Below are 25,425 nucleotides of genomic sequence, written 5' to 3'. Positions count from 1 at the left end.
CCCACAGAGACTCATAGACACCCACAGAGACGCATAGACACCCACAGACCCACAGAAACTCATAGACACCCACAGAGATTCATAGACACCCACAGACCCACAGAGACTCATAGACACCCACAGAGACTCATAGACACCCACAGAGACTCATAGACACCCACAGAGACTCATAGACACCCACAGAGACTCATAGACCCATAGACACTCATAGAAACCCATAGAGACTCATAAACCCACAGAGACTCATAGACCCATAGAGACTCATAGACACCCACAGAGACTCATAGACACCCACAGACCCACAGAGACTCATAGACACCCATAGAGACTCATAGACACCCATAGAGACTCATAGACACCCACAGACCCACAGAGACTCATAGAGACCCATAGAGACTCATAGACACCCACAGAACCACAGAGACTCATAGACACCCATAGAGACTCATAGACACCCACAGACCCACAGAGACTCATTGACACCCATAGAGACTCATAGACACCCACAGAGACTCATAGACACCCACAGAGACTCATAGACACCCACAGAGACTCAAAGACACCCACAGACCCACAGAGACTCATAGACACCCACAGAGACTCATAGACACCCACAGAGACTCATAGACACCCACAGAGACTCATAGACACCCACAGAGACTCATAGACACCTACAGAGACGCATAGACACCCACAGACCCACAGAGACTCATAGACACCCACAGAGACTCATAGACACCCACAGACCCACAGAGACTCATAGACACCCACAGAGACTCATAGACACCCACAGAGACTCATAGACCCACAGAGACTCATAGACACCCATAGAGACTCATAGACCCACAGAGACTCATAGACACCCATAGAGACTCATAGACCCACAGAGACTCATAGACACCCATAGACACCCACAGACACCCATAGACACTCATAGACACCCATAGACCCACAGAGACTCATAGACACCCACAGAGACCCACAGAGACCCATAGACACCCATAGAGACCCACAGAGACTCATAGACACCCATAGAGACCCACAGATACTCATAGACACCCATAGAGACTCATAGACACCCACAGACCCAAAGAGACTCATAGACACCCATAGAGACTCATAGACACCCACAGAGACTCGTAGACCCACAGAGACTCATAGAGACTCATAGAGACCCACAGATACTCATAGACACCCATAGAGACTCATAGACACCCACAGACCCACAGAGACTCATAGACACCCATAGAGACTCATAGACACCCACAGACCCACAGAGACTCATAGACACCCACAGAGACTCATAGACACCCACAGACCCACAGAGACTCATAGACACCCACAGAGACTCATAGACACCCACAGAGACGCATAGACACCCACAGACCCACAGAAACTCATAGACACCCACAGAGATTCATAGACACCCACAGACCCACAGAGACTCATAGACACCCACAGAGACTCATAGACACCCACAGAGACTCATAGACACCCACAGAGACTCATAGACACCCACAGAGACTCATAGACCCATAGACACTCATAGACACCCATAGAGACTCATAAACCCACAGAGACTCATAGACCCATAGAGACTCATAGACACCCACAGAGACTCATAGACACCCACAGACCCACAGAGACTCATAGACACCCATAGAGACTCATAGACACCCACAGACCCACAGAGACTCATAGACACCCACAGAGACTCAAAGACACCCACAGACCCACAGAGACTCATAGACACCCACAGAGACTCATAGACACCCACAGAGACTCATAGACACCCACAGAGACTCATAGACACCCACAGAGACTCATAGACACCCACAGAGACGCATAGACACCCACAGACCCACAGAGACTCATAGACACCCACAGAGACTCATAGACACCCACAGACCCACAGAGACTCATAGACACCCACAGAGACTAGACACCCACAGAGACTCATAGACCCACAGAGACTCATAGACACCCATAGAGACTCATAGACCCACAGAGACTCATAGACACCCATAGAGACTCATAGACCCACAGAGACTCATAGACACCCATAGAGACTCATAGACACCCATAGACACTCATAGACACCCACAGAGACTCATAGACATCCACAGAGACTCATAGACACCCACAGACCCACAGAGACTCATAGACACCCATAGACACCCACAGCCACCCATAGACACTCATAGACACCCATAGACCCACAGAGACTCATAGACACCCACAGAGACCCACAGAGACCCATAGACACCCATAGAGACCCACAGAGACTCATAGACACCCATAGAGACCCACAGAGACTCATAGGCACCCACAGAGACTCATAGACCCATAGACACTCATAGACACCCATAGAGACTCATAAACCCACAGAGACTCATAGACCCATAGAGACTCATAGACACCCATAGAGACTCATAGACACCCACAGACCCACAGAGACACATAGACACCCATAGAGACTCATAGACACCCATAGAGACTCATAGACACCCACAGACCCACAGAGACTCATAGACACCCATAGAGACTCATAGACACCCACAGAGACTCATAGACACCCACAGAGACTCATAGACACCCACAGAGACGCATAGACACCCACAGACCCACAGAGACTCATAGACACCCACAGAGACTCATAGACACCCACAGACCCACAGAGACTCATAGACACCCACAGAGACTCATAGACACCCACAGAGACTCATAGACCCACAGAGACTCATAGACACCCATAGAGACTCATAGACCCACAGAGACTCATAGACACCCATAGAGACTCATAGACCCACAGAGACTCATAGACACCCATAGAGACTCATAGACACCCATAGACACTCATAGACACCCACAGAGACTCATAGACATCCACAGAGACTCATAGACACCCACAGACCCACAGAGACTCATAGACACCCATAGACACCCACAGACACCCATAGACACTCACAGACACCCATAGACCCACAGAGACTCATAGACACCCACAGAGACCCACAGAGACCCATAGACACCCATAGAGACCCACAGAGACTCATAGACACCCATAGAGACCCACAGAGACTCATTGGCACCCACAGAGACTCATAGGCACCCACAGAGACTCATAGACACCCATAGAGACTCATATACACCCATAGAGACTCATAGACACCCATAGAGACTCATAGACACCCATAGAGACCCACAGTCAACACCTCCCAGCCACACAGAGTTCCAGATCCTGCTCTTGATGATGATGATGTTTATGATGATGCTGCTTTTGATGATGGTGATGCTGATGATGATGCTGCTGCTGATGATGCTGATGATGATGCTGATGATGATGATGCTGATGATGATGATGCTGATGATGATGCTGATGATGATGCTAATGCTGATGATGATTCCATCTCTAGGTTTGCTGTTCCTCAAATCGCTGCTCCAAAAATCCCGGAGGGAGAGAAAGTCGATTTTGATGTCAGTACACAACCACTCACTCACTCACACACTCTATCACTCACTCACTCACTCACCTACTCACTCACCAACTCACTCACTCACCTACTCACTTACTCACTCACCCACTCACTCTATCACTCACTCACTCACTCTATCACTCACTCACCCACTCACTCACTCACTCACCCACTCACTCACCCACCCACTCACTCACCCACTCACTCACTCACTCACCCACTCACCCACCCACTCACTCACTCACCCACTCACCTACTTACTCACCCACTCACTCACTCACCTACTCACTCACTCACCTACTTACTCACTCACCTACTCACCTACTCACCTACTCACTCACTCACCTACTCACTCACTCACTCACCCACTCACTCTATCACTCACACACTCACTCACTCACTCACCCACTCACTCACCCACCCACTCACTCACTCACTTACCCACTCACCTACTTACTCACCCACTCACTCACTCACCTACTCACTCACTCACCTACTTACTCACTCACCTACTCACCTACTCACTCACTCACCTACTCACTCACCTACTTACTCACCTACTCACCTACTCACTCACTCACTTACTCACTCACCTACTCACTCACTCACTCACCTACTCACTCACCCACTCACCTACTCACTCACCTACTCACTCACTCACCTACTCACTCACCCACTCACTACTTACTTACTCACCTACTCACTCACTCACTCACCTACTCACTCACCTACTCACTCACTCACCTACTCACTCACTCACTCACCTACTCACTCACTCACCTACTTACTCACCTACTCACTCACCCACTCACTCACTCACCTACTCACTCACCTACTCACTCACCCACTCACCTACTCACTCACCCACTCACTCACCCACTCACTCACTCGTCCATTCACCCACCCACCCACTCACTCACTCACCCAACCACTCACTCACTCACCTACTCACTCACCCACCCACCCACTCACTCACTCACCCACTCACTCACTCGCCTACTCACTCAGTCACCCACTCACTCACCTACTCACTCACTCGCCTACTCACTCGCCTACTCACTCACCTACTTACTCACTCACTCACCCACTCACTCACCCACTCACTCACCTACTTACTCACTCACTCACCCACTCACTCACTCTCCCACTCACTTACCCACTCACTCACCTACTCACTCACTCACCCACTCACTCGCCCACTCACTCTCCCACTCACTCTCCCACTCACTCACCCACTCACTTACTCACCCACTCACTCACCCACTCACTCTCCCACCCACTCACTCACCTACCCACTCACTCACTCACCTACTCACTCACTCACTCACCTACTCACTCACCCACTCACTCACCCACTCACTCACTCGTCCATTCACCCACCCACCCACTCACTCACCCAACCACTCACTCACTCACCTACTCACTCACCCACCCACCCACTCACTCACTCACCCGCTCACTCACTCGCCTACTCACTCAGTCACCCACTCACTCACCTACTCACTCACTCGCCTACTCACTCGCCTACTCACTCACCTACTTACCCACTCACTCACCTACCCACTCACTCACTCACCTACTCACTCACTCACTCACCTACTCACTCACTCACCTACTCACCCACTCACCTACTCACTCACTCACTCACCTACTCACTCACCCACTCACTACTCACTTACTCACCTACTCACTCACTCACCTACTCACTCACTCATTCACCTACTCACTCACCTACTCACTCACTCACTCACCTACTCACTCACTAACCTACTCACTCACTCACCTACTCACTCACTCACCTACTCACTCACGTACTCACTCACTCACTCACCTACTCACTCACTCACTCACCCACTCACTCACCTACTCACTCACTCACCTACTTACTCACCTACTCACCTACTCACTCACTCACCTACTCACTCACTCACCTACTTACTCACTCACTCACTCACCTACTCACTCACCTACTCACTCACTCATTCACCTACTCACTCACCTACTCACTCACTCACTCACCTACTCACTCATTAACCTACTCACTCACTCACCTACTCACTCACTCACCTACTCACTCACGTACTCACTCACTCACTCACCTACTCACTCACTCACTCACCTACTCACTCACTCACTCACCCACTCACTCACCTACTCACTCACTCACCTACTTATTCACCTACTCACTCACTCACCTACTCACTCACTCACCTACTTACTCACTCACTCACTCACCTACTCACTCACCTACTCACTCACCCACTCACCTACTTACTCACCTACTCACTCACTCACCTACTCACTCACTCACCTACTCACTCACCTACTCACTCACTCACCCACTCACTCACTCACCTACTCACTCACCTACTCACTCACCCACTCACCTACTCACTCACCCACCCACTCACCCACTCACCCACCCACTCAATCACCCACTCACTCACTCACCCACCCACTCACCCACTCAATCACTCACTCACCCACCCACTCAATCACTCACTCACCCACCGACTCACTCACCCACTCACTCACCCACTCACTCACCCACTCACTCACCCACTCACTCTCCCACTCACTCACTCACCCACTCACTCACCCACGCACTCTCCCATCCACTCACTCACTCACTCACCCACTCACTCACTCACCCACTCACTCACCCACTCGCCCACCCACTTACTCACCCACTCACTCACCCACTCACCGACTCACTCACCCACTCACGCACTCGCCCACTCACCCACTCACCCACTCGCCCACTCACCCACTCACCCACTCACTCACCCACTCACTCACTCACCCACTCACTCACTCACCCACTCACTCACCCACTCACTGACTCACTCACCCACTCACCCACTCGCCCACTCACCCACTCACTCACTCACTAACTCACTCACCCACTCACTCACCCACTCACCCACTCACTCACCCACTCACCCACTCACTCACCCACCGAGGCGCTAACCGCTGCGCCACCACTCCCTGCCAGGACATCCACCGCAAGCGTCTTGAGAAAGACTTCCTGGAGCTGCAGACGCTGATCGAGGCGCACTTCGAGAAGCGCAAGAAGGAGGAGGAAGACCTCGTGGCGCTCAAGGGGCGAATCGTGAGGCCCTCCACCACCCGACTCACTCACCCACTCACTCACCTACTCACTCACTCACTCACCCACTCACTCACTCACCCACCCACTCACTCACTCACCCACTCACTCACTCACCCACCCACTCACCCACCCACTCACTCATCCACCACTCACTCACTCACCTACCCACTCACTCACCCACCCACTCACTCACCCACTCACTCACCCACCCACTCACTCACCCACTCACTCATGATGCTGATGATGCTGCTGATGATGCTGCTGCTGATGATGCTGATGATGATGATGGTGCTGATGATGATGCTGCTGATGATGCTGCTGCTGCTGATGATGATGCTGATGATGATGATGGTGCTGATGATGGTGCTGATGATGATGCTGATGATGATGCTGATGATGATGCAGGAGAAGCGCCGTGCAGAGCGTTCTGAGCAGCAGAGAATCCGCGCCGAGGCAGAGAAGGAGCGGCAGACAAGGATGGCGGTGAGGTGCACCTAGCCTGGCACCACGCACACGCGTGTAGCGTGTGTGCGTGTCTGTGTGTGTGTGTCTGTGTGTGTGTCTGTGTGTGTGTCTGTGTGTCTGTGTGTGTATCTGTGTGTGTGTCTGTGTGTGTGTGTCTGTGTGTGTGTCTGTGTGTCTGTGCGTGTGCGTGTCTGTGTGTGTGTCTGTGTGTGTGTGTCTGTGTGTGTGTCTGTGTGTGTGTGTATCTGTGTGTGTGTGTCTGTGTGTGTGTGTGTCTGTGTGTGTGTCTGTGTGTGTGTGTGTCTGTGTGTGTGCGTGTCTGTGTTTGTGCGTGTCTGTGTGTGTGTGTCTGTGTGTGTGTGTCTGTGTGTGTGTCTGTGTGTGTGTGTCTGTGTGTGTGTGTCTGTGTGTGTGTGTCTGTGTGTCTGTGGTGGTCGTGGTTACTTATGCCCCCACCGAAGATGAACATCTGTGGAGGGATGCAGGCAAATCCGATGAATCAGATGCCTTATATGACCTGCTGTCACAGGTGCTGGCTAAAGTGGCCCCTCGGGATAGAGTCATCTTGTTGGGCGACTTCAATGCCCGAGTTGGTCATGATGCTGGCACCTGGTCTGGAGTGATTGGAGGGCATGGGCCAGATCAACTCAATAAAAACGGTAGGAGGCTGCTAGATTTCTGTGCAGCCCATGGGCTTGTAATTACCAACACGCTATTCCGGCATCGGCACATCCACACAACATCATGGATGCATGCCGGGTCCAAGCAAGAACATCTGCTGGACTACATAGTGACAGACCAGCAGATGCGAGCCCATGTCCTTGACACCAGGACCTACCGTGGAGCTGATCTGCCCTCTGACCATCAACTAGTCTTCTGTAAGATGCGCCTGCCATTCTTCCACTCCGGTGGTGGGTGTACACCCAGGACCCCATTCCAACCTAAGGTGGTCTGGTCTCAGTTATCTGATGAAAGTTGCAAGCGAGAATTTCATCATCGCTTGCGGCTGGGATTGGCATCGTCCCCGACTCCTGATGTCGAGGGTAAATGGGCGAGGTTTAGGACTGTGATTAATGCAGCTGCAATGGCTGCTTTGGGTACGCGGTCCAGACCTCCCCAGAGACCCTGGCTGACAGAGGAGGTGTTCACGATGGTTGAGAAAAAGCGCCAGGCCCACTGTCATCGGCTACAGAATCCCACGTCAGAGAATGAGGAGGCTTACTGCAGCCTTCGCTCGGAGGTTCGGAGAGCCGTGAGGCGCTGCAAGGATGGGTGGTGGTCGCGGGTTGCTGAGGAGATGGAGTCTGCCTCAGTGGCCTGCGATCACAAATCCCGACTTAACTCCATCAAAAAAGTAACCAGCAGCGCCACACCTATTACCATCATTAGGGGAAAAAATGGTGATCCAATCTCTGACCCCCCAGGAACAGGTTTGCAGATTTGCTGAGCATTTCTGTGAGGTTCTGGAGGAGGGAAAATCCCTCAGCCAGGAAAACATCGTGGCACAAAGTGAGGATGACCCTGCTGAGGCTGCGGTGCCTCAAATATTGGAAGAAGTCACCCCCTGTGAATGGCTGGCTGAGGTGCCATCTGTTGAGGAAGTACTGAAGGCGATCCGGAGTCTGAGACCAGGAAAGGCAGCGGGCAGAGATGATCTCCCAAGCGAAATGCTGAGGGAGGGCGGCGTTTGTGCACAGACTGCCCTATGTGACATCATAACAACAGTCTGGACCACTGGACGGGTTCCGCAAGATTGTAAGGATGCCCTGGTGGTCCCCCTTTTTAAGAAGGGGGACCGCACAGACTGTAACAACTACAGGGGCATCTCACTCCTCAGTGTGCCGGGAAAGGTCCTGGCAAGGATTATTCAACATCACGTTTCCAGGCACGCTGAGGAGAGGCTTGCGGAACCCCAATGCGGTTTCAGGAAAGGGCGGTCCTGCACAGATGCCATATTTTCTGTCCGTCTGCTACAGCAGAGGTGTAGGGAATTCCAGCAAGACCTATATCTTTGCTTTATTGACCTGGTCAAGGCCTATGATACCATCAGTAGGCCTGAGCTCTGGGTTGTTCTTCGTGCTTTTGGAGTACCTGACCCTCTGCTCACGATCATTAAGGACCTTCATGATTGTGAGCGGGCCCGGGTAAAACTACGTGGCCGGGAGTCAGAGCCATTCCCTGTACACCTTGGGTGCGACAGGGATGTCCTCTGGCTCCCACATTATTTAACATCTTTTTCGACCACGTAGTTCATGAAGCCTTCGATGGCTGTACTAGAGGAATTTCCATCTGGTACAGATATAATGGGAGACTGATCGATGCCCGGGTACGGTCAAGGGATGGCTCTCTATTGCTCAACCACGTTATGTATGCCGATGATTTGGTAATAGCTGCTCATTCAGAGGAGGAGTTGGAGATGCTGCTGCTAAGACTGGAGCGTACCACTAAGAGATGGGGCCTTACCATCAGCCCCACCAAAACTAAGCACCTGCCTGGGTATTTTGTACCATCGGACACTCCACCCCCACATCTCCCAATCGGTGATGGGGTAGTTGTGGAGAGAGTTTAGTTTAACAGCAGAGGTCTCACTCCGAATCAGTCGAGCGGCAATATCTTTTCATCGGTTGCGCAACGCTGTGTGGAAGCTACCTGGTCTGTCGCTCCGCACTAAACTTCAGGTCTTCTCGGCCACGGTCATTCCCTCCCTTCTCTACGCTTGCGAAACGTGGACCCCCCTAATGGAACATCTTCGCCGGTTAGAAACATTTAGGCTGGCCTGCCTACGATCCATCCTGGGTTTAACCAGACTGGATTGTGTGAGGAGCTCACAAATCCTTGAAAGATCTGGGCAAGGTCCCATCGGTGAGCTCCTCCGGCGGGCAAGGCTGCGATGGCTGGGTCATGTAGCCCGCATGCCCAGCCACCGCATGCCGAAACAGCTTTTGTTCGGCCGGATTGAGGGGGCTAAGCGGGCGCGGCACGGGCTAGAGAAGAGATGGAGTGATGTGGTACAGGAGGACGTGGAGCTGAGTGGACTTGCCGATGACTGGTACGAGCGGTGTCAAGATCGGCCTCTGTGGAGGAGGCTCGTGAAGGATGCTACTGGGCAGTTGGAGGTAGTCGCCCTCCAACAACAACGGAGGGCGGAGGAGCGACGCTCACAACAACGAGTGGAGCGCCGGGTGGCTAAAGCACAGCAGGTTGGCACAGTAGGGGGCACAGGTGGTGCATCAGCCAATCATCTCAGTCAGTCGACCCGTGGCACCTGGGTCTGCCCCGTGACCTCCTGCCAGCGGGCGTTCGACACTTCACGTGGCCTCAGGGTGCACATAGCCTGGCACAAGCGTCGTGGTGACGTCACCGCCACTTAGTGGCGAATGGCGGTTGTTGTTGTTGTTGTGTCTGTGTGTGTGTCTGTGTGTGTGTGTCTGTGTGTATGTCTGTGTGTGTGTGTCTCTATGTGTGTGTCTGTGTGTCTCTGTGTGTGTGTCTGTGTGTGTTTGTTTCTGTGTGTGTCTGTGTGTGTGTGTCTATGTCTGTGTGTATGTCTGTGTGTGTTTCTCTATGTGTGTGTCTGTGTGTCTCTGTGTGTGTGTCTGTGTGTCTCTGTGTGTGTGTCTATGTGTGTGTGTATGTCTGTGTGTGTGTGTCTGTGTGTGTGTGTGGAGCAGGAGGAGAGGCTGCGAAAGGAGGAGGAGATGGCCAGGAAGCGCATGGAGGACGACCTCCAGAAGAAGAAGGCTCTCTCGAACATGTCCATGCACTACGCCGGATTCCTCTCCAAGGTCGGCCTCACCCACTCACCCACACACCCACCCACTCACTCACCCGCACACTCACTCACTCACTCACCCACACACCCACCCACTCACTCACCCGCACACTCACTCACTCACTCACCCACACACCCACCCACTCACTCACCCACACACTCACTCACTCACCCACTCACTCACTCACCCACACACCCACCCACTCACTCACCTACACACTCACTCACTCACTCACCCACTCACTCACTCACTCACCCACACACTCACTCACTCACCCACTCACTCACTCACTCACCCACACACCCACCCACTCACTCACCTACACACTCACTCACTCACTCACCCACTCACTCACTCACTCACCCACACACTCACTCACTCACCCACACACTCACTCACTCACCCACACACTCACTCACTCACCCACACACTCACTCACTCACTCACCCACACACTCACTCACTCACCCACACACTCACTCACTCACCCACACACTCACTCACTCACCCACTCACCCACACACTCACTCACTCACTCACCCAATCACCCACACACTCACTCACTCACTCACCCACTCACCCACACACTCACTCACTCACTCACCCACTCACCCACACACTCACCCACCCGCTCACCCACTCACTAATTCACCCGCACACTCACCCACACGCACGCTCACCCACCCGCTCACCCACTCACCCAGTCACCCCCTCACCCACCCGCTCACTCACCCACTCGTTGACTGGCCTACTCACCCACTCACTCACCCATAAACTCACTCATCCACTTACCCACCTACTACCCACCTCACCCACTCACCCACCCACCCACTCACCACCCCCTCCCACGTGACCCTACCCCCCTGTCCCCCCCCTCACCACCCCCTCCCACGTGACCCTACCCCCCCCCCTTCCTCCCCCGGGTCTCCGCTGCCGTGGACCCCTCCTGGCCGTGCCGCCTCCACCCTCACCCAACACAGGCACAGGTACAGGGTGGGGGTGGGGGGGTGGGTTGGTGGGTGGGTGAGTGGGTGGGTGGGTGGGTGAGTGGGTGGGTGGGTGGGTGAGTGGGTGGGTGAGTGGGTGGGTGGGTGGGTGAGTGGGTGGGTGGGTGGGTGAGTGGGTGGGTGAGTGGGTGGGTGGGTGAGTGGGTGGGTGAGTGGGTGGGTGGGTGGGTGAGTGAGTGGGTGGGTGAGTGGGTGGGTGGGTGGGTGAGTGGGTGGGTGAGTGGGTGGGTGGGTGAGTGGGTGGGTGGGTGGGTGAGTGGGTGGGTGAGTGGGTGGGTGGGTGAGTGGGTGGGTGAGTGGGTGGGTGGGTGAGTGAGTGGGTGGGTGAGTGGGTGGGTGAGTGAGTGGGTGGGTGGGTGAGTGGGTGGGTGGTGAGTGGTGAGTGAGTGGTGAGTGAGTGAGTGAGTGGTGAGTGGTGAGTGAGTGGTGAGTGAGTGGTGAGTGGTGAGTGAGTGGTGAGTGAGTGGTGAGTGGTGAGTGAGTGAGTGGGTGAGTGAGTGGTGAGTGAGTGGGTGAGTGAGTGGTGAGTGAGTGGGTGAGTGAGTGGGTGTGTGGGTGGGTGGGGGGGTGGTGAGTGAGTGGTGAGTGAGTGGTGAGTGAGTAGTGAGTGGTGAGTGAGTGAGTGAGTGGTGAGTGAGTGGTGAGTGGTGAGTGAGTGAGTGGTGAGTGAGTGGTGAGTGGTGAGTGAGTGGTGAGTGGTGAGTGAGTGAGTGGTGAGTGAGTGAGTGGTGAGTGGTGAGTGAGTGGTGAGTGAGTGAGTGAGTGGGTGAGTGAGTGGTGAGTGAGTGGGTGAGTGAGTGGGTGAGTGAGTGAGTGAGTGTGTGAGTGGGTGAGTGGGTGAGTGAGTGTGTGAGTGAGTGGTGAGTAGGTGAGTGAGTGGGTGAGTGGGTGAGTGTGTGAGTGATTGGTGAGTGAGTGGTGAGTAGGTTAGTGAGTGGGTGAGTGGTTGAGTGTGTGAGTGAGTGGGTGAGTGAGTGAGTGAGTGGTGAGTGAGTGAGTGGTGAGTGAGTGGTGAGTGAGTGGTGAGTAGGTGAGTGAGTGGGTGAGTGAGTGAGTGGTGGTGAGTGTGTGAGTGGTGAGTGTGTGGTGAGTGTGTGGGTGAGTGGTGGAGTGGTGAGTGAGTGAGTGTGTGAGTGAGTGGTGAGTGAGTGTGAGGTGAGTGGTGAGTGGTGAGTGAGTGGTGAGTGAGTGGTGAGTGAGTGAGTGTGTGGTGAGTGAGTGGTGAGTGAGTGGTGAGTGAGTGGTGAGTGGGTGGTGAGTGGGTGAGTGAGGAGTGGTGAGTGAGTGGTGAGTGAGTGGTGAGTGAGTGAGTGGTGAGTGAGTGCTGAGTGATGGTGAGTGAGTGAGTGGTGAGTGAGTGTTGAGTGAGTGTGTGAGTGAGTGAGTGGTGAGTGAGTGGTGAGTGAGTGGTGAGTGAGTGGTGAGTGGGTGAGTGAGTGAGTGAGTGGGTGAGTGGTGAGTGAGTGAGTGGTGAGTGAGTGGTGAGTGGGTGGTGAGTGAGTGAGTGGGTGAGTGAGTGGGTGAGTGAGTGGTGAGTGTGTGAGTGAGTGGGTGAGTGGTGAGTGAGTGGTGAGTGAGTGGGTGAGTGAGTGGTGAGTGGAGTGGTGAGTGAGTCCCCCTCCTCTCCCCAGGGTGAGCGAGGTCGTGGTGAGTGAGTGGTGAGTGAGTGGTAAGTGAGTGAGTGGTGAGTGAGTGGTGAGTGGGTGAGTGAGTGGTGAGTGATGAGTGAGTGGTGAGTGAGTGGTGAGTGAGTGGTGAGTGAGTGAGTGGTGAGTGAGTGGGTGAGTGAGTGGTGAGTGAGTAAGTGGTGAGTGGTGAGTGAGTGAGTGGGTGAGTGAGTGGTGAGTGAGTGGTGAGTGAGTGGTGAGTGAGTGGTGGGTGAGTGAGTGGGTGAGTGGGTGGGTGAGTGGGTGAGTGAGTGGTGAGTGAGTGGTGAGTGAGTGGTGAGTGTGTGGTGAGTGAGTGGTGAGTGAGTGGTGAGTGGTAAGTGGTGAGTGGTAAGTGGTGAGTGGTGAGTGAGTGGTGAGTGAGTGGTGAGTTCCCCCCCCCCCTCTCCCCAGGGTGAGCGAGGTCGTGGTGGTAAGAAGTGGGTGAGTGAGTGAGTGGTGAGTGAGTGGTGAGTGGTAAGTGGTGAGTGAGTGGTGAGTGAGTGTGTGGTGAGTGAGTGTGTGGTGAGTGGTGAGTGAGTGTGTGGTGAGTGGTGAGTGAGTGGTGAGTGAGTGGTGAGTGGTGAGTGAGTGGTGAGTGAGTGGTGAGTGAGTGAGTGAGTGGTGAGTGGGTGGTGAGTGGGTGAGTGAGTGAGTGGTGAGTGAGTGGTGAGTGAGTGGTGAGTGAGTGAGTGAGTGGTGAGTGAGTGTTGAGTGAGTGTGTGAGTGAGTGAGTGGTGAGTGAGTGGTGAGTGGGTGAGTGAGTGAGTGAGTGGGTGAGTGGTGAGTGAGTGAGTGGTGAGTGAGTGGTGAGTGGGTGGTGAGTGAGTGAGTGAGTGGGTGAGTGAGTGGGTGAGTGAGTGGTGAGTGTGTGAGTGAGTGGGTGAGTGGTGAGTGAGTGGTGAGTGAGTGGTGAGTGAGTGAGTGGGTGAGTGGTGAGTGAGTGGTGAGTGAGTCCCCCTCCTCTCCCCAGGGTGATCGAGGTCGTGGTGAGTGAGTGGTGAGTGAGTGGTAAGTGAGTGAGTGGTGAGTGAGTGGTGAGTGGGTGAGTGAGTGGTGAGTGATGAGTGAGTGGTGAGTGAGTGGTGAGTGAGTGAGTGGTGAGTGAGTGGGTGAGTGAGTGGTGAGTGAGTGAGTAAGTGGTGAGTGGTGAGTGAGTGGTGAGTGAGTGGTGAGTGAGTGGTGGGTGAGTGAGTGGGTGAGTGGGTGGGTGAGTGAGTGGTGAGTGAGTGGTGAGTGAGTGGTGAGTGGTAAGTGGTGAGTGGTGAGTGAGTGGTGAGTGAGTGGTGAGTTCCCCCCCCCTCTCCCCAGGGTGAGCGAGGTCGTGGTGGTAAGAAGTGGGTGAGTGAGTGAGTGGTGAGTGAGTGGTGAGTGGTAAGTGGTGAGTGAGTGGTGAGTGAGTGTGTGGTGAGTGGTGAGTGAGTGTGTGATGAGTGGTGAGTGAGTGTGTGGTGAGTGGTGAGTGAGTGGTGAGTGAGTGGTGAGTGGTAAGTGGTGAGTGAGTGGTGAGTGAGTGTGTGGTGAGTGGTGAGTGAGTGTGTGGTGAGTGGTGAGTGAGTGTGTGGTGAGTGGTGAGTGAGTGAGTGGTGAGTGAGTGGTGAGTGAGTGGTGAGTGGTAAGTGGTGAGTGAGTGGTGAGTGAGTGAGTGAGTGGTGAGTGAGTGAGTGAGTGGTGAGTGAGTGGTGAGTAAGTGGTGAGTGAGTGGTGAGTGAGTGGTGAGTGAGTGAGTGGTGAGTGAGTGAGTAAGTGGTGAGTGAGTGGTGAGTGAGTGGTGAGTGAGTGGGTGAGTGAGTTGGTGAGTGAGTGGTGAGTGAGTGGTGAGTGAGTGTGGGTGAGTGGGTGGGTGAGTGAGTGGTGAGTGAGTGGTGAGTGAGTGGTGAGTGTGTGGTGAGTGAGTGGTGAGTGAGTGGTGAGTGGTAAGTGGTGAGTGGTGAGTGAGTGGTGAGTGAGTGGTGAGTGAGTGAGTGAGTGTGTGGTGAGTGGTGAGTGAGTGTGTGGTGAGTGGTGAGTGAGTGTGTGGTGAGTGGTGAGTGAGTGAGTGGTGAGTGGTGAGTGAGTGGTGAGTGGTGAGTGAGTGGTGAGTGGTGAGTGAGTGAGTGGGTGAGTGGTGAGTGAGTGTGTGGTGAGTGGTGAGTGAGTGGTGAGTGAGTGGTGAGTGGTGAGTGAGTGGTGAGTGAGTGGTGAGTGAGTGAGTGAGTGGTGGTGGGTGGTGAGTGGGTGAGTGAGTGAGTGGTGAGTGAGTGGTGAGTGAGTGGTGTGGAGTGAGTGAGTGGTGAGTGAGTGTTGAGTGAGTGTGTGAGTGAGTGAGTGAGTGGTGAGTGGTGAGTGGGTGAGTGAGTGAGTGAGTGGGTGAGTGGTGAGTGAGTGAGTGTGAGTGAGTGGTGAGTGGGTGGTGAGTGAGTGAGTGGGTGAGTGAGTGGGTGAGTGAGTGGTGAGTGTGTGAGTGGTGGGTGAGTGGTGAGTGAGTGGTGAGTGAGTGAGTGGGTGAGTGGTGAGTGAGTGGGTGAGTGAGTCCCCCTCTCTCCCAGGGTGAGCGAGGTCGTGGTGAGTGAGTGGTGAGTGAGTGGTAAGTGAGTGAGTGGTGAGTGAGTGGTGAGTGGGTGAGTGAGTGGTGAGTGATGAGTGAGTGGTGAGTGAGTGGTGAGTGAGTGGTGAGTGAGTGAGTGGTGAGTGAGTGGGTGAGTGAGTGGTGAGTAAGTGAGTAAGTGGTGAGTGGTGAGTGAGTGGTGAGTGAGTGGTGAGTGAGTGGTGGGTGAGTGAGTGGGTGAGTGGGTGGGTGAGTGAGTGGGTGAGTGAGTGGTGAGTGTGTGGTGAGTGAGTGGTGAGTGAGTGGTGAGTGAGTGGTGAGTGGTAAGTGGTGAGTGGTGAGTGAGTGGTGAGGGGAGTGGTGAGTGAGTGGTGAGTGAGTGGTGAGTTCCCCCCCCCTCTCCCCAGGGTGAGCGAGGTCGTGGTGGTAAGAAGTGGGTGAGTGAGTGAGTGGTGAGTGAGTGGTGAGTGGTAAGTGGTGAGTGAGTGGTGAGTGAGTGTGTGATGAGTGGTGAGTGAGTGTGTGGTGAGTGGTGAGTGAGTGTGTGGTGAGTGGTGAGTGAGTGGTGAGTGAGTGGTGAGTGGTAAGTGGTGAGTGAGTGGTGAGTGAGTGTGTGGTGAGTGGTGAGTGAGTGTGTGGTGAGTGGTGAGTGAGTGTGTGGTGAGTGGTGAGTGAGTGAGTGGTGAGTGGTGAGTGAGTGGTGAGTGAGTGGTGAGTGGTGAGTGAGTGGTGAGTGAGTGAGTGAGTGGTGTAGTGAGTGAGTGAGTGGTGAGTGAGTGGTGAGTAAGTGGTGAGTGAGTGGTGAGTGAGTGGTGAGTGAGTGAGTGGTGAGTGAGTGAGTAAGTGGTGAGTGAGTGGTGAGTGAGTGGTGAGTGAGTGGGTGAGTGAGTTGGTGAGTGAGTGGTGAGTGAGTGGTGAGTGAGTGGTGAGTGAGTGAGTGGGTGAGTGGGTGGGTGAGTGAGTGGTGAGTGAGTGGTGAGTGAGTGGTGAGTGTGTGGTGAGTGAGTGGTGAGTGAGTGGTGAGTGGTAAGTGGTGAGTGGTGAGTGAGTGGTGAGTGAGTGGTGAGTGAGTGAGTGTGTGTTGAGTGGTGAGTGAGTGTGTGGTGAGTGGTGAGTGAGTGTGTGGTGAGTGGTGAGTGAGTGAGTGGTGAGTGGTGAGTGAGTGGTGAGTGGTGAGTGAGTGGTGAGTGGTGAGTGGTGAGTGAGTGAGTGGGTGAAGTGGTGAGTGAGTGTGTGGTGAGTGGTGAGTGAGTGAGTGGTGAGTGGTGAGTGAGTGGTGAGTGAGTGAGTGGTGAGTGTAGTGGTGAGTTCCCCCCTCCTCTCCCCAGGGTGAGCGAGGTCGTGGTGGTAAGAAGCAGACTGAGAGAGAGAGTGGTGAGTGTAGTGGTGAGTGGTGAGTGAGTGGTGAGTGTTGAGTGGTGAGTGAGTGAGTGAGTGGTGAGTGGTGAGTGAGTGGTGAGTGTAGTGGTGAGTGGTGAGTAAGTGGTGAGTGGTGAGTGTAGTGGTGAGTGAGTGGTGAGTGTAGTGGTGAGTGTAGTGGTGAGTGAGTGGTGAGTGTAGTGGTGAGTAAGTGGTGAGTGAGTCCCCCCTCTCCGCAGGGTGAGCGAGGTCGTGGTGGTAAGAAGCAGACTGAGAGAGAGTGGTGAGTGAGTGGTGAGTAAGTGGTGAGTGTTGAGTGGTGAGTTCTCCCCCTCTCCCCAGGGTGAGCGAGGTCGTGGTGGTAAGAAGCAGACTGAGAGAGAGTGAGTGTAGTGGTGAGTGAGTGAGTGTGTGGTGAGTGAGTGGTGAGTGAGTGGTGAGTGTAGTGGTGAGTGAGTGGTGAGTGGTGAGTGTTGAGTGGTGAGTGTAGTGGTGAGTGAGTGGTGAGTAAGTGGTGAGTTCCTCTTCTCCGCAGGGTGAGCGAGGTCGTGGTGGTAAGAAGCAGACTGAGAGAGAGTGGTGAGTGAGTGGTGAGTGAGTGGTGAGTGTAGTGGTGAGTGTAGTGGTGAGTGGTGAGTGTTGAGTGGTGAGTTCCTCCTCTCCCCAGGGTGAGCGAGGTCGTGGTGGTAAGAAGCAGACTGAGAGGGAGTGGTGAGTGAGTGGTGAGTGAGTGAGTGGTGAGTGTAGTGGTGAGTGAGTGGTGAGTGAGTGAGTAAGTGGTGAGTAAGTGGTGAGTGTAGTGGTGAGTGAGTTTTCCTCTTCTCCGCAGGGTGAGCGAGGTCGTGGTGGCAAGAAGCAGACTGAGAGGGAGTGGTGAGTGAGTGAGTGGTGAGTGAGTGGTGAGTGTAGTGGTGAGTGTAGTGGTGAGTAGTGGTGAGTGAGTGGTGAGGTCTCCCCCTCTGCCCAGGGTGAGCGAGGTCGTGGTGGCAAGAAGCAGACTGAGAGAGAGAGTGAGTGAGTAAGTGGTGAGTGAGTGGTGAGTGAGTAGTGGTGAGTTTTCCTCTCCCCCCCAGGGTGAGCGAGGTCGTGGTGGCAAGAAGCAGACTGAGAGAGAGTGGTGAGTGGTGAGTGAGTGAGTGGTGAGTGAGTGGGTGAGTGAGTGAGTGAGTGGTGAGTAGTGGTGAGTGAGTGGTGAGTGAGTGAGTGAGTGGTGAGTAGTGGTGAGTGGTGAGTGTTGAGTGGTGAGTTCTCCCCCTCTGCCCAGGGTGAGCGAGGTCGTGGTGGCAAGAAGCAGACTGAGAGGGAGAGTGGTGAGTGAGTGGTGAGTGTAGTGGTGAGTGGTGAGTGAGTGGTGAGTTCTCCCCCTCTGCCCAGGGTGAGCGAGGTCGTGGTGGCAAGAAGCAGACTGAGAGAGAGTGGTGAGTGGTGAGTAGTGGTGAGTGAGTGGTGAGTGAGTGGTGAGTGAGTGGTGAGTGAGTGGTGAGTAAGTGGTGAGTGAGTGGTGAGTGAGTGGTGAGTAAGTGGTGAGTAGTGGTGAGTAGTGGTGAGTGAGTGGTGAGTAAAGTGGTGAGTGAGTGGTGAGTGAGTGGTGAGTGAGTGGTGAGTGAGTGGTGAGTAAGTGGTGAGTAGTGGTGAGTAGTGGTGAGTGAGTGGTGAGTGAGTGGTGAGTAGTGGTGAGTGAGTGGTGAGTAGTGGTGAGTAGTGGTGAGTGAGTGGTGAGTGAGTGGTGAGTAGTGGTGAGTGTTGAGTGGTGAGTTCTCCCCCCGCAGGGTGAGCGAGGTCGTGGTGGCAAGAAGCAGACTGAGAGAGAGTGGTGAGTGGTGAGTAGTGGTGAGTGAGTGGTGAGTGAGTGGTGAGTGAGTGGTGAGTGGTGAGTGAGTAGTGGTGAGTGAGTGGTGAGTAGTGGTGAGTGAGTGGTGAGTAAGTGGTGAGTGAGTGGTGAGTGAGTGGTGAGTAAGTGGTGAGTAGTGGTGAGTAGTGGTGAGTGAGTGGTGAGTGAGTGGTGAGTAGTGGTGAGTGTTGAGTGAGTGGTGAGTAGTGGTGAGTGTTGAGTGGTGAGTTCTCCCCCCGCAGGGTGAGCGAGGTCGTGGTGGCAAGAAGCAGACTGAGAGAGAGTGGTGAGTGGTGAGTAGTGGTGAGTGAGTGGTGAGTGAGTGGTGAGTGAGTGGTGAGTGGTGAGTGAGTGGTGAGTGGTGAGTGAGTGAGTGGTGAGTGAGTGGTGAGTAGTGGTGAGTAGTGGTGAGTGAGTGGTGAGTGGTGAGTGAGTGAGTGGTGAGTGAGTGGTGAGTAGTGGTGAGTAGTGGTGAGTGAGTCTCCCTATCCTCTCCCCAGGGTGAGCGAGGTCGTGGTGGCAAGAAGCAGACTGAGAGTGGTGAGTGGTGAGTGTAGTGGTGAGTGGGATGTGTAGTGGTGAGTGAGTGGTGAGTAGTGGTGAGTGTAGTGGTGAGTGTAGTGGTGAGTGAGTGGTGAGTTCTCACCCCCAGGGTGAGCGAGGTCGTGGTGGCAAGAAGCAGACTGAGAGGGAGAGTGGTGAGTGGTGAGTAGTGGTGAGTAAGTGGTGAGTAAGTGGTGAGTTCCCCCTCTCCTCTCCCCCAGGGTGAGCGAGGTCGTGGTGGCAAGAAGCAGACTGAGAGGGAGTGGTGAGTGAGTGGTGAGTGTAGTGGTGAGTAAGTGGTGAGTGTAGTGGTGAGTGGTGAGTGTTGAGTGGTGAGTTCTCCCCCTCTGCCCAGGGTGAGCGAGGTCGTGGTGGCAAGAAGCAGACTGAGAGGGAGTGGTGAGTAAGTGGTGAGTGTAGTGGTGAGTGGTGAGTGAGTGGTGAGTTCCCCCTCTCCTCTGCCCAGGGTGAGCGAGGTCGTGGTGGCAAGAAGCAGACTGAGAGGGAGTGGTGAGTGAGTGGTGAGTGGTGAGTGAGTGGTGAGTGGTGAGTAGTGGTGAGTGGTGAGTGAGTGGTGAGTGAGTGAGTGGTGAGTGTTGAGTGAGTGGTGAGTGAGTGAGTGGTGAGTGGTGAGTGAGTGGTGAGTGAGTGAGTGGTGAGTGGTGAGTGTAGTGGTGAGTAGTGGTGAGTGTAGTGGTGAGTTCTCTCCCCCCCCAGGGTGAGCGAGGTCGTGGTGGCAAGAAGCAGACTGAGAGGGAGTGGTGAGTGGTGAGTAAGTGGTGAGTAGTGGTGAGTGTTGAGTGGTGAGTGAGTGGTGAGTTCTCCCCTCTGCCCAGGGTGAGCGAGGTCGTGGTGGCAAGAAGCAGACTGAGAGGGAGAGTGGTGAGTGAGTGGTGAGTGTAGTGGTGAGTGGGTGAGTGAGTGGTGAGTTCTCCCCTCTGCCCAGGGTGAGCGAGGTCGTGGTGGCAAGAAGCAGACTGAGAGAGAGTGGTGAGTGGTGAGTAGTGGTGAGTGAGTGGTGAGTGAGTGGTGAGTGAGTGGTGAGTGAGTGGGTGAGTAAGTGGTGAGTGAGTGGTGAGTGAGTGGTGAGTAAGTGGTGAGTAGTGGTGAGTAGTGGTGAGTGAGTGGTGAGTAAGTGGTGAGTGAGTGGTGAGTGAGTGGTGAGTGGAGTGGTGAGTGAGTGTGAGTAGTGGTGAGTAGTGGTGAGTGAGTGGTGAGTGAGTGGTGAGTAGTGGTGAGTGAGTGGTGAGTAGTGGTGAGTAGTGGTGAGTGAGTGGTGAGTGAGTGGTGAGTAGTGGTGAGTGTTGAGTGGTGAGTTCTCCCCCCGCAGGGTGAGCGAGGTCGTGGTGGCAAGAAGCAGACTGAGAGAGAGTGGTGAGTGGTGAGTAGTGGTGAGTGAGTGGGTGAGTGAGTGGTGAGTGAGTGGTGAGTGGTGAGTGAGTAGTGGTGAGTGAGTGGTGAGTAGTGGTGAGTGAGTGGTGAGTAAGTGGTGAGTGAGTGGTGAGTGAGTGGTGAGTAAGTGGTGAGTAGTGGTGAGTAGTGGTGAGTGAGTGGTGAGTGAGTGGTGAGTAGTGGTGAGTGTTGAGTGAGTGGTGAGTAGTGGTGAGTGTTGAGTGGTGAGTTCTCCCCCCGCCAGGGTGAGCGAGGTCGTGGTGGCAAGAAGCAGACTGAGAGAGAGTGGTGAGTGGTGAGTAGTGGTGAGTGAGTGGTGAGTGAGTGGTGAGTGAGTGGTGAGTGGTGAGTGAGTGGTGAGTGGTGAGTGAGTGAGTGGTGAGTGAGTGGTGAGTAGTGGTGAGTAGTGGTGAGTGAGTGGTGAGTGGTGAGTGAGTGAGTGGTGAGTGAGTGGTGAGTAGTGGTGAGTAGTGGTGAGTGAGTCTCCCTATCCTCTCCCCAGGGTGAGCGAGGTCGTGGTGGCAAGAAGCAGACTGAGAGTGGTGAGTGGTGAGTGTAGTGGTGAGTGGTGAGTGTAGTGGTGAGTGAGTGGTGAGTAGTGGTGAGTGTAGTGGTGAGTGTAGTGGTGAGTGAGTGGTGAGTTCTCAACCCCAGGGTGAGCGAGGTCGTGGTGGCAAGAAGCAGACTGAGAGGGAGAGTGGTGAGTGGTGAGTAGTGGTGAGTAAGTGGTGAGTAAGTGGTGAGTTCCCCCTCTCCTCTCCCCCAGGGTGAGCGAGGTCGTGGTGGCAAGAAGCAGACTGAGAGGGAGTGGTGAGTGAGTGGTGAGTGTAGTGGTGAGTAAGTGGTGAGTGTAGTGGTGAGTGGTGAGTGTTGAGTGGTGAGTTCTCCCCTCTGCCCAGGGTGAGCGAGGTCGTGGTGGCAAGAAGCAGACTGAGAGGGAGTGGTGAGTAAGTGGTGAGTGTAGTGGTGAGTGGTGAGTGAGTGGTGAGTTCCCCCTCTCCTCTGCCCAGGGTGAGCGAGGTCGTGGTGGCAAGAAGCAGACTGAGAGGGAGTGGTGAGTGAGTGGTGAGTGGTGAGTGAGTGGTGAGTGGTGAGTAGTGGTGAGTAGTGGTGAGTGAGTGGTGAGTGGTGAGTGAGTGAGTGGTGAGTAAGTGGTGAGTAGTGGTGAGTGTTGAGTGGTGAGTGAGTGGTGAGTTCTCCCCCCTCTGCCCAGGGTGAGCGAGGTCGTGGTGGCAAGAAGCAGACTGAGAGGGAGTGGTGAGTGAGTGGTGAGTGGTGAGTGAGTGGTGAGTGGTGAGTAGTGGTGAGTAGTGGTGAGTGAGTGGTGAGTGGTGAGTGAGTGAGTGGTGAGTGAGTGGTGAGTGAGTGGTGAGTAGTGGTGAGTGTAGTGGTGAGTTCTCCCCCCCAGGGTGAGCGAGGTCGTGGTGGCAAGAAGCAGACTGAGAGGGAGTGGTGAGTGTAGTGGTGAGTGGTGAGTGAGTGGTGAGTGGTGAGTAGTGGTGAGTAGTGGTGAGTGAGTGGTGAGTGGTGAGTGAGTGAGTGGTGAGTAAGTGGTGAGTAGTGGTGAGTGTTGAGTGGTGAGTGAGTGGTGAGTTCTCCCCCTCTGCCAGGGTGAGCGAGGTTCGTGGTGGCAAGAAGCAGACTGAGAGGGAGTGGTGAGTGAGTGGTGAGTGGTGAGTGAGTGGTGAGTGGTGAGTAGTGGTGAGTAGTGGTGAGTGAGTGGTGAGTGGTGAGTGAGTGAGTGGTGAGTGAGTGGTGAGTGAGTGGTGAGTAGTGGTGAGTGTAGTGGTGAGTTCTCCCCCCAGGGTGAGCGAGGTCGTGGTGGCAAGAAGCAGACTGAGAGGGAGTGGTGAGTGAGTGGTGAGTGGTGAGTGAGTGGTGAGTGGTGAGTAGTGGTGAGTAGTGGTGAGTGAGTGGTGAGTGGTGAGTGAGTGAGTGGTGAGTAAGTGGTGAGTAGTGGTGAGTGTTGAGTGGTGAGTGAGTGGTGAGTTCTCCCCCTCTGCCCAGGGTGAGCGAGGTCGTGGTGGCAAGAAGCAGACTGAGAGGGAGTGGTGAGTGAGTGGTGAGTGGTGGAGTGAGTGGTGAGTGGTGAGTAGTGGTGAGTAGTGGTGAGTGAGTGGTGAGTGGTGAGTGAGTGAGTGGTGAGTGAGTGGTGAGTGAGTGGTGAGTAGTGGTGAGTGTAGTGGTGAGTTCTCCCCCCCAGGGTGAGCGAGGTCGTGGTGGCAAGAAGCAGACTGAGAGGGAGTGGTGAGTGAGTGGTGAGTGGTGAGTGAGTGGTGAGTGGTGAGTAGTGGTGAGTAGTGGTGAGTGAGTGGTGAGTGGTGAGTGAGTGAGTGGTGAGTAAGTGGTGAGTAGTGGTGAGTGTTGAGTGGTGAGTGAGTGGTGATTTCTCCCCCTCTGCCCAGGGTGAGCGAGGTCGTGGTGGCAAGAAGCAGACTGAGAGGGAGTGGTGAGTGAGTGGTGAGTGGTGAGTGAGTGGTGAGTGGTGAGTAGTGGTGAGTAGTGGTGAGTGAGTGGTGAGTGGTGAGTGAGTGAGTGGTGAGTGAGTGGTGAGTGAGTGGTGAGTAGTGGTGAGTGTAGTGGTGAGTTCTCCCCCCCAGGGTGAGCGAGGTCGTGGTGGCAAGAAGCAGACTGAGAGGGAGTGGTGAGTGAGTGGTGAGTGGTGAGTGAGTGTGTGAGTGGTGAGTAGTGGTGAGTAGTGGTGAGTGAGTGGTGAGTGGTGAGTGAGTGAGTGGTGAGTAAGTGGTGAGTAGTGGTGAGTGTTGAGTGGTGAGTGAGTGGTGAGTTCTCCCCCTCTGCCCAGGGTGAGCGAGGTCGTGGTGGCAAGAAGCAGACTGAGAGGGAGTGGTGAGTGAGTGGTGAGTGGTGAGTGAGTGGTGAGTGGTGAGTAGTGGTGAGTAGTGGTGAGTGAGTGGTGAGTGGTGAGTGAGTGAGTGGTGAGTGAGTGGTGAGTGAGTGGTGAGTAGTGGTGAGTGTAGTGGTGAGTTCTCCCCCCCAGGGTGAGCGAGGTCGTGGTGGCAAGAAGCAGACTGAGAGGGAGAAAAAGAAAAAGATTTTGTCGGATCGCAAGAAGACGCTGAACATAGAACACCTTGGTGAAGACAAACTCAGGTGGGGGGGGGGGGGGGGGGGTGGGGGGGTGGGGGGGGGGGTGGGGGGTGGGGGGGGGGGGTGGAGGAAATGATGATGATGATCCTGATGATGATGTTACTGATGATGATGATGTTACTGATGATGATGTTACTGATGATGATGATCCTGATGATGATGTTGCCGATGATGATCTTGCTGATGATGATGATGTTGCTGATGATGATGTTGCTGATTATGTTGCTGATGATGATGATGTTGCTGATGATGATGTTGCTAATGATGTTGCTGATGATGATCCTGATGATGATGTTGCTGATGATGATGATGTTGCTGATGATGTTGCTGATGATGATCCTGATGATGATGTTGCCGATGATGATGATCTTGCTGATGATGATGATGTTGCTGATGATGATGATGTTGCTGATGATGATGATGATGATGTTGCTGGCGCAGGGAGAAAGCGAAGGAGCTCTGGCAGTGGATTTATGAACTGGAGTCGGAAAAATTTGATCTCCTTGACAAGTTCAAGCGTCAAAAGTACGATGTGAGTAGCACGTCCACCGTGAAATCATCCACACGGCCACCGTGAACTCAGCCACACAGTCAATATGAACCCAGCCATACAGTCAATATGAACTCAGCCACACGGTCAATATGAACTCAGCCACACGGTCAATATGAACCCGGTCACACGACCACCGTGTCCACTCAGTGACGATGATGATGGTGATGATATCAGCCACGTGGGTGAGCCGCCGTCTGACAAAGATCCTCACGGCTCTCACGAGGTAGTTAAGATACTTAACTACCTCGTGAGAGGACAATAAATAACGTTGTGATTTGTGTTTGTTTATGAGTGCAAGTGATTCGTCACCTTTCATCTACGTTTCACTGCGATCGTGTTGGTGGTGTGGTGGTGGTGGTGGTGATGGTGTTGGTGGTGGTGGTATGGTGGTGGTGATGGTGTTGGTGGTGGTGGTGTGGTGGTGATGGTGGTGGTGGTGGTGATGTGGTGATGGTGATGGTGGTGATGGTGGTGATGGTGGTGATGGTGGTGATGGTGATGATGGTGATGGTGGTGATGGTGGTGGTGGTGGTGATGGTGATGGTGGTGATGGTGATGGTGGTGATGGTGATGATGGTGGTGGTGATGGTGGTGGTGATGATGGTGGTGGTGGTGGTGGAGGTGGTGATGGTGG

At 54.2% G+C, this 25,425-nt stretch overlaps 1 protein-coding gene across 1 annotated transcript in view; it reads left to right on the top strand.

The window, feature by feature from the left end:
* The window catches only part of LOC116958636 (troponin T, slow skeletal muscle-like), a 34,472-nt gene that overhangs the window by 5,128 nt on the left and 3,919 nt on the right, over positions 1–25,425 (top strand). Inside the window, exons 2-7 of the mRNA XM_076058890.1 lie at positions 3,417–3,477; positions 6,472–6,588; positions 6,994–7,071; positions 10,725–10,838; positions 24,129–24,241; positions 24,680–24,770. Of these exons, the coding sequence (XP_075915005.1) occupies positions 3,417–3,477; positions 6,472–6,588; positions 6,994–7,071; positions 10,725–10,838; positions 24,129–24,241; positions 24,680–24,770 (574 nt within the window). The remainder of the gene's footprint in view (positions 1–3,416; positions 3,478–6,471; positions 6,589–6,993; positions 7,072–10,724; positions 10,839–24,128; positions 24,242–24,679; positions 24,771–25,425) is intronic.

This window comes from Petromyzon marinus (assembly GCF_048934315.1).
Source record: "Petromyzon marinus isolate PM22_M1 ecotype Great Lakes invasive population chromosome 80 unlocalized genomic scaffold, UKy_Petmar_22M1.pri1.0 chr80_unloc.2, whole genome shotgun sequence".
In the NCBI taxonomy this organism is placed as follows: domain Eukaryota; kingdom Metazoa; phylum Chordata; class Hyperoartia; order Petromyzontiformes; family Petromyzontidae; genus Petromyzon; species Petromyzon marinus.
The sequence above is the reverse complement of the archived record's forward strand: the minus strand, read 5'-3'. Positions and strand labels throughout refer to the sequence as shown.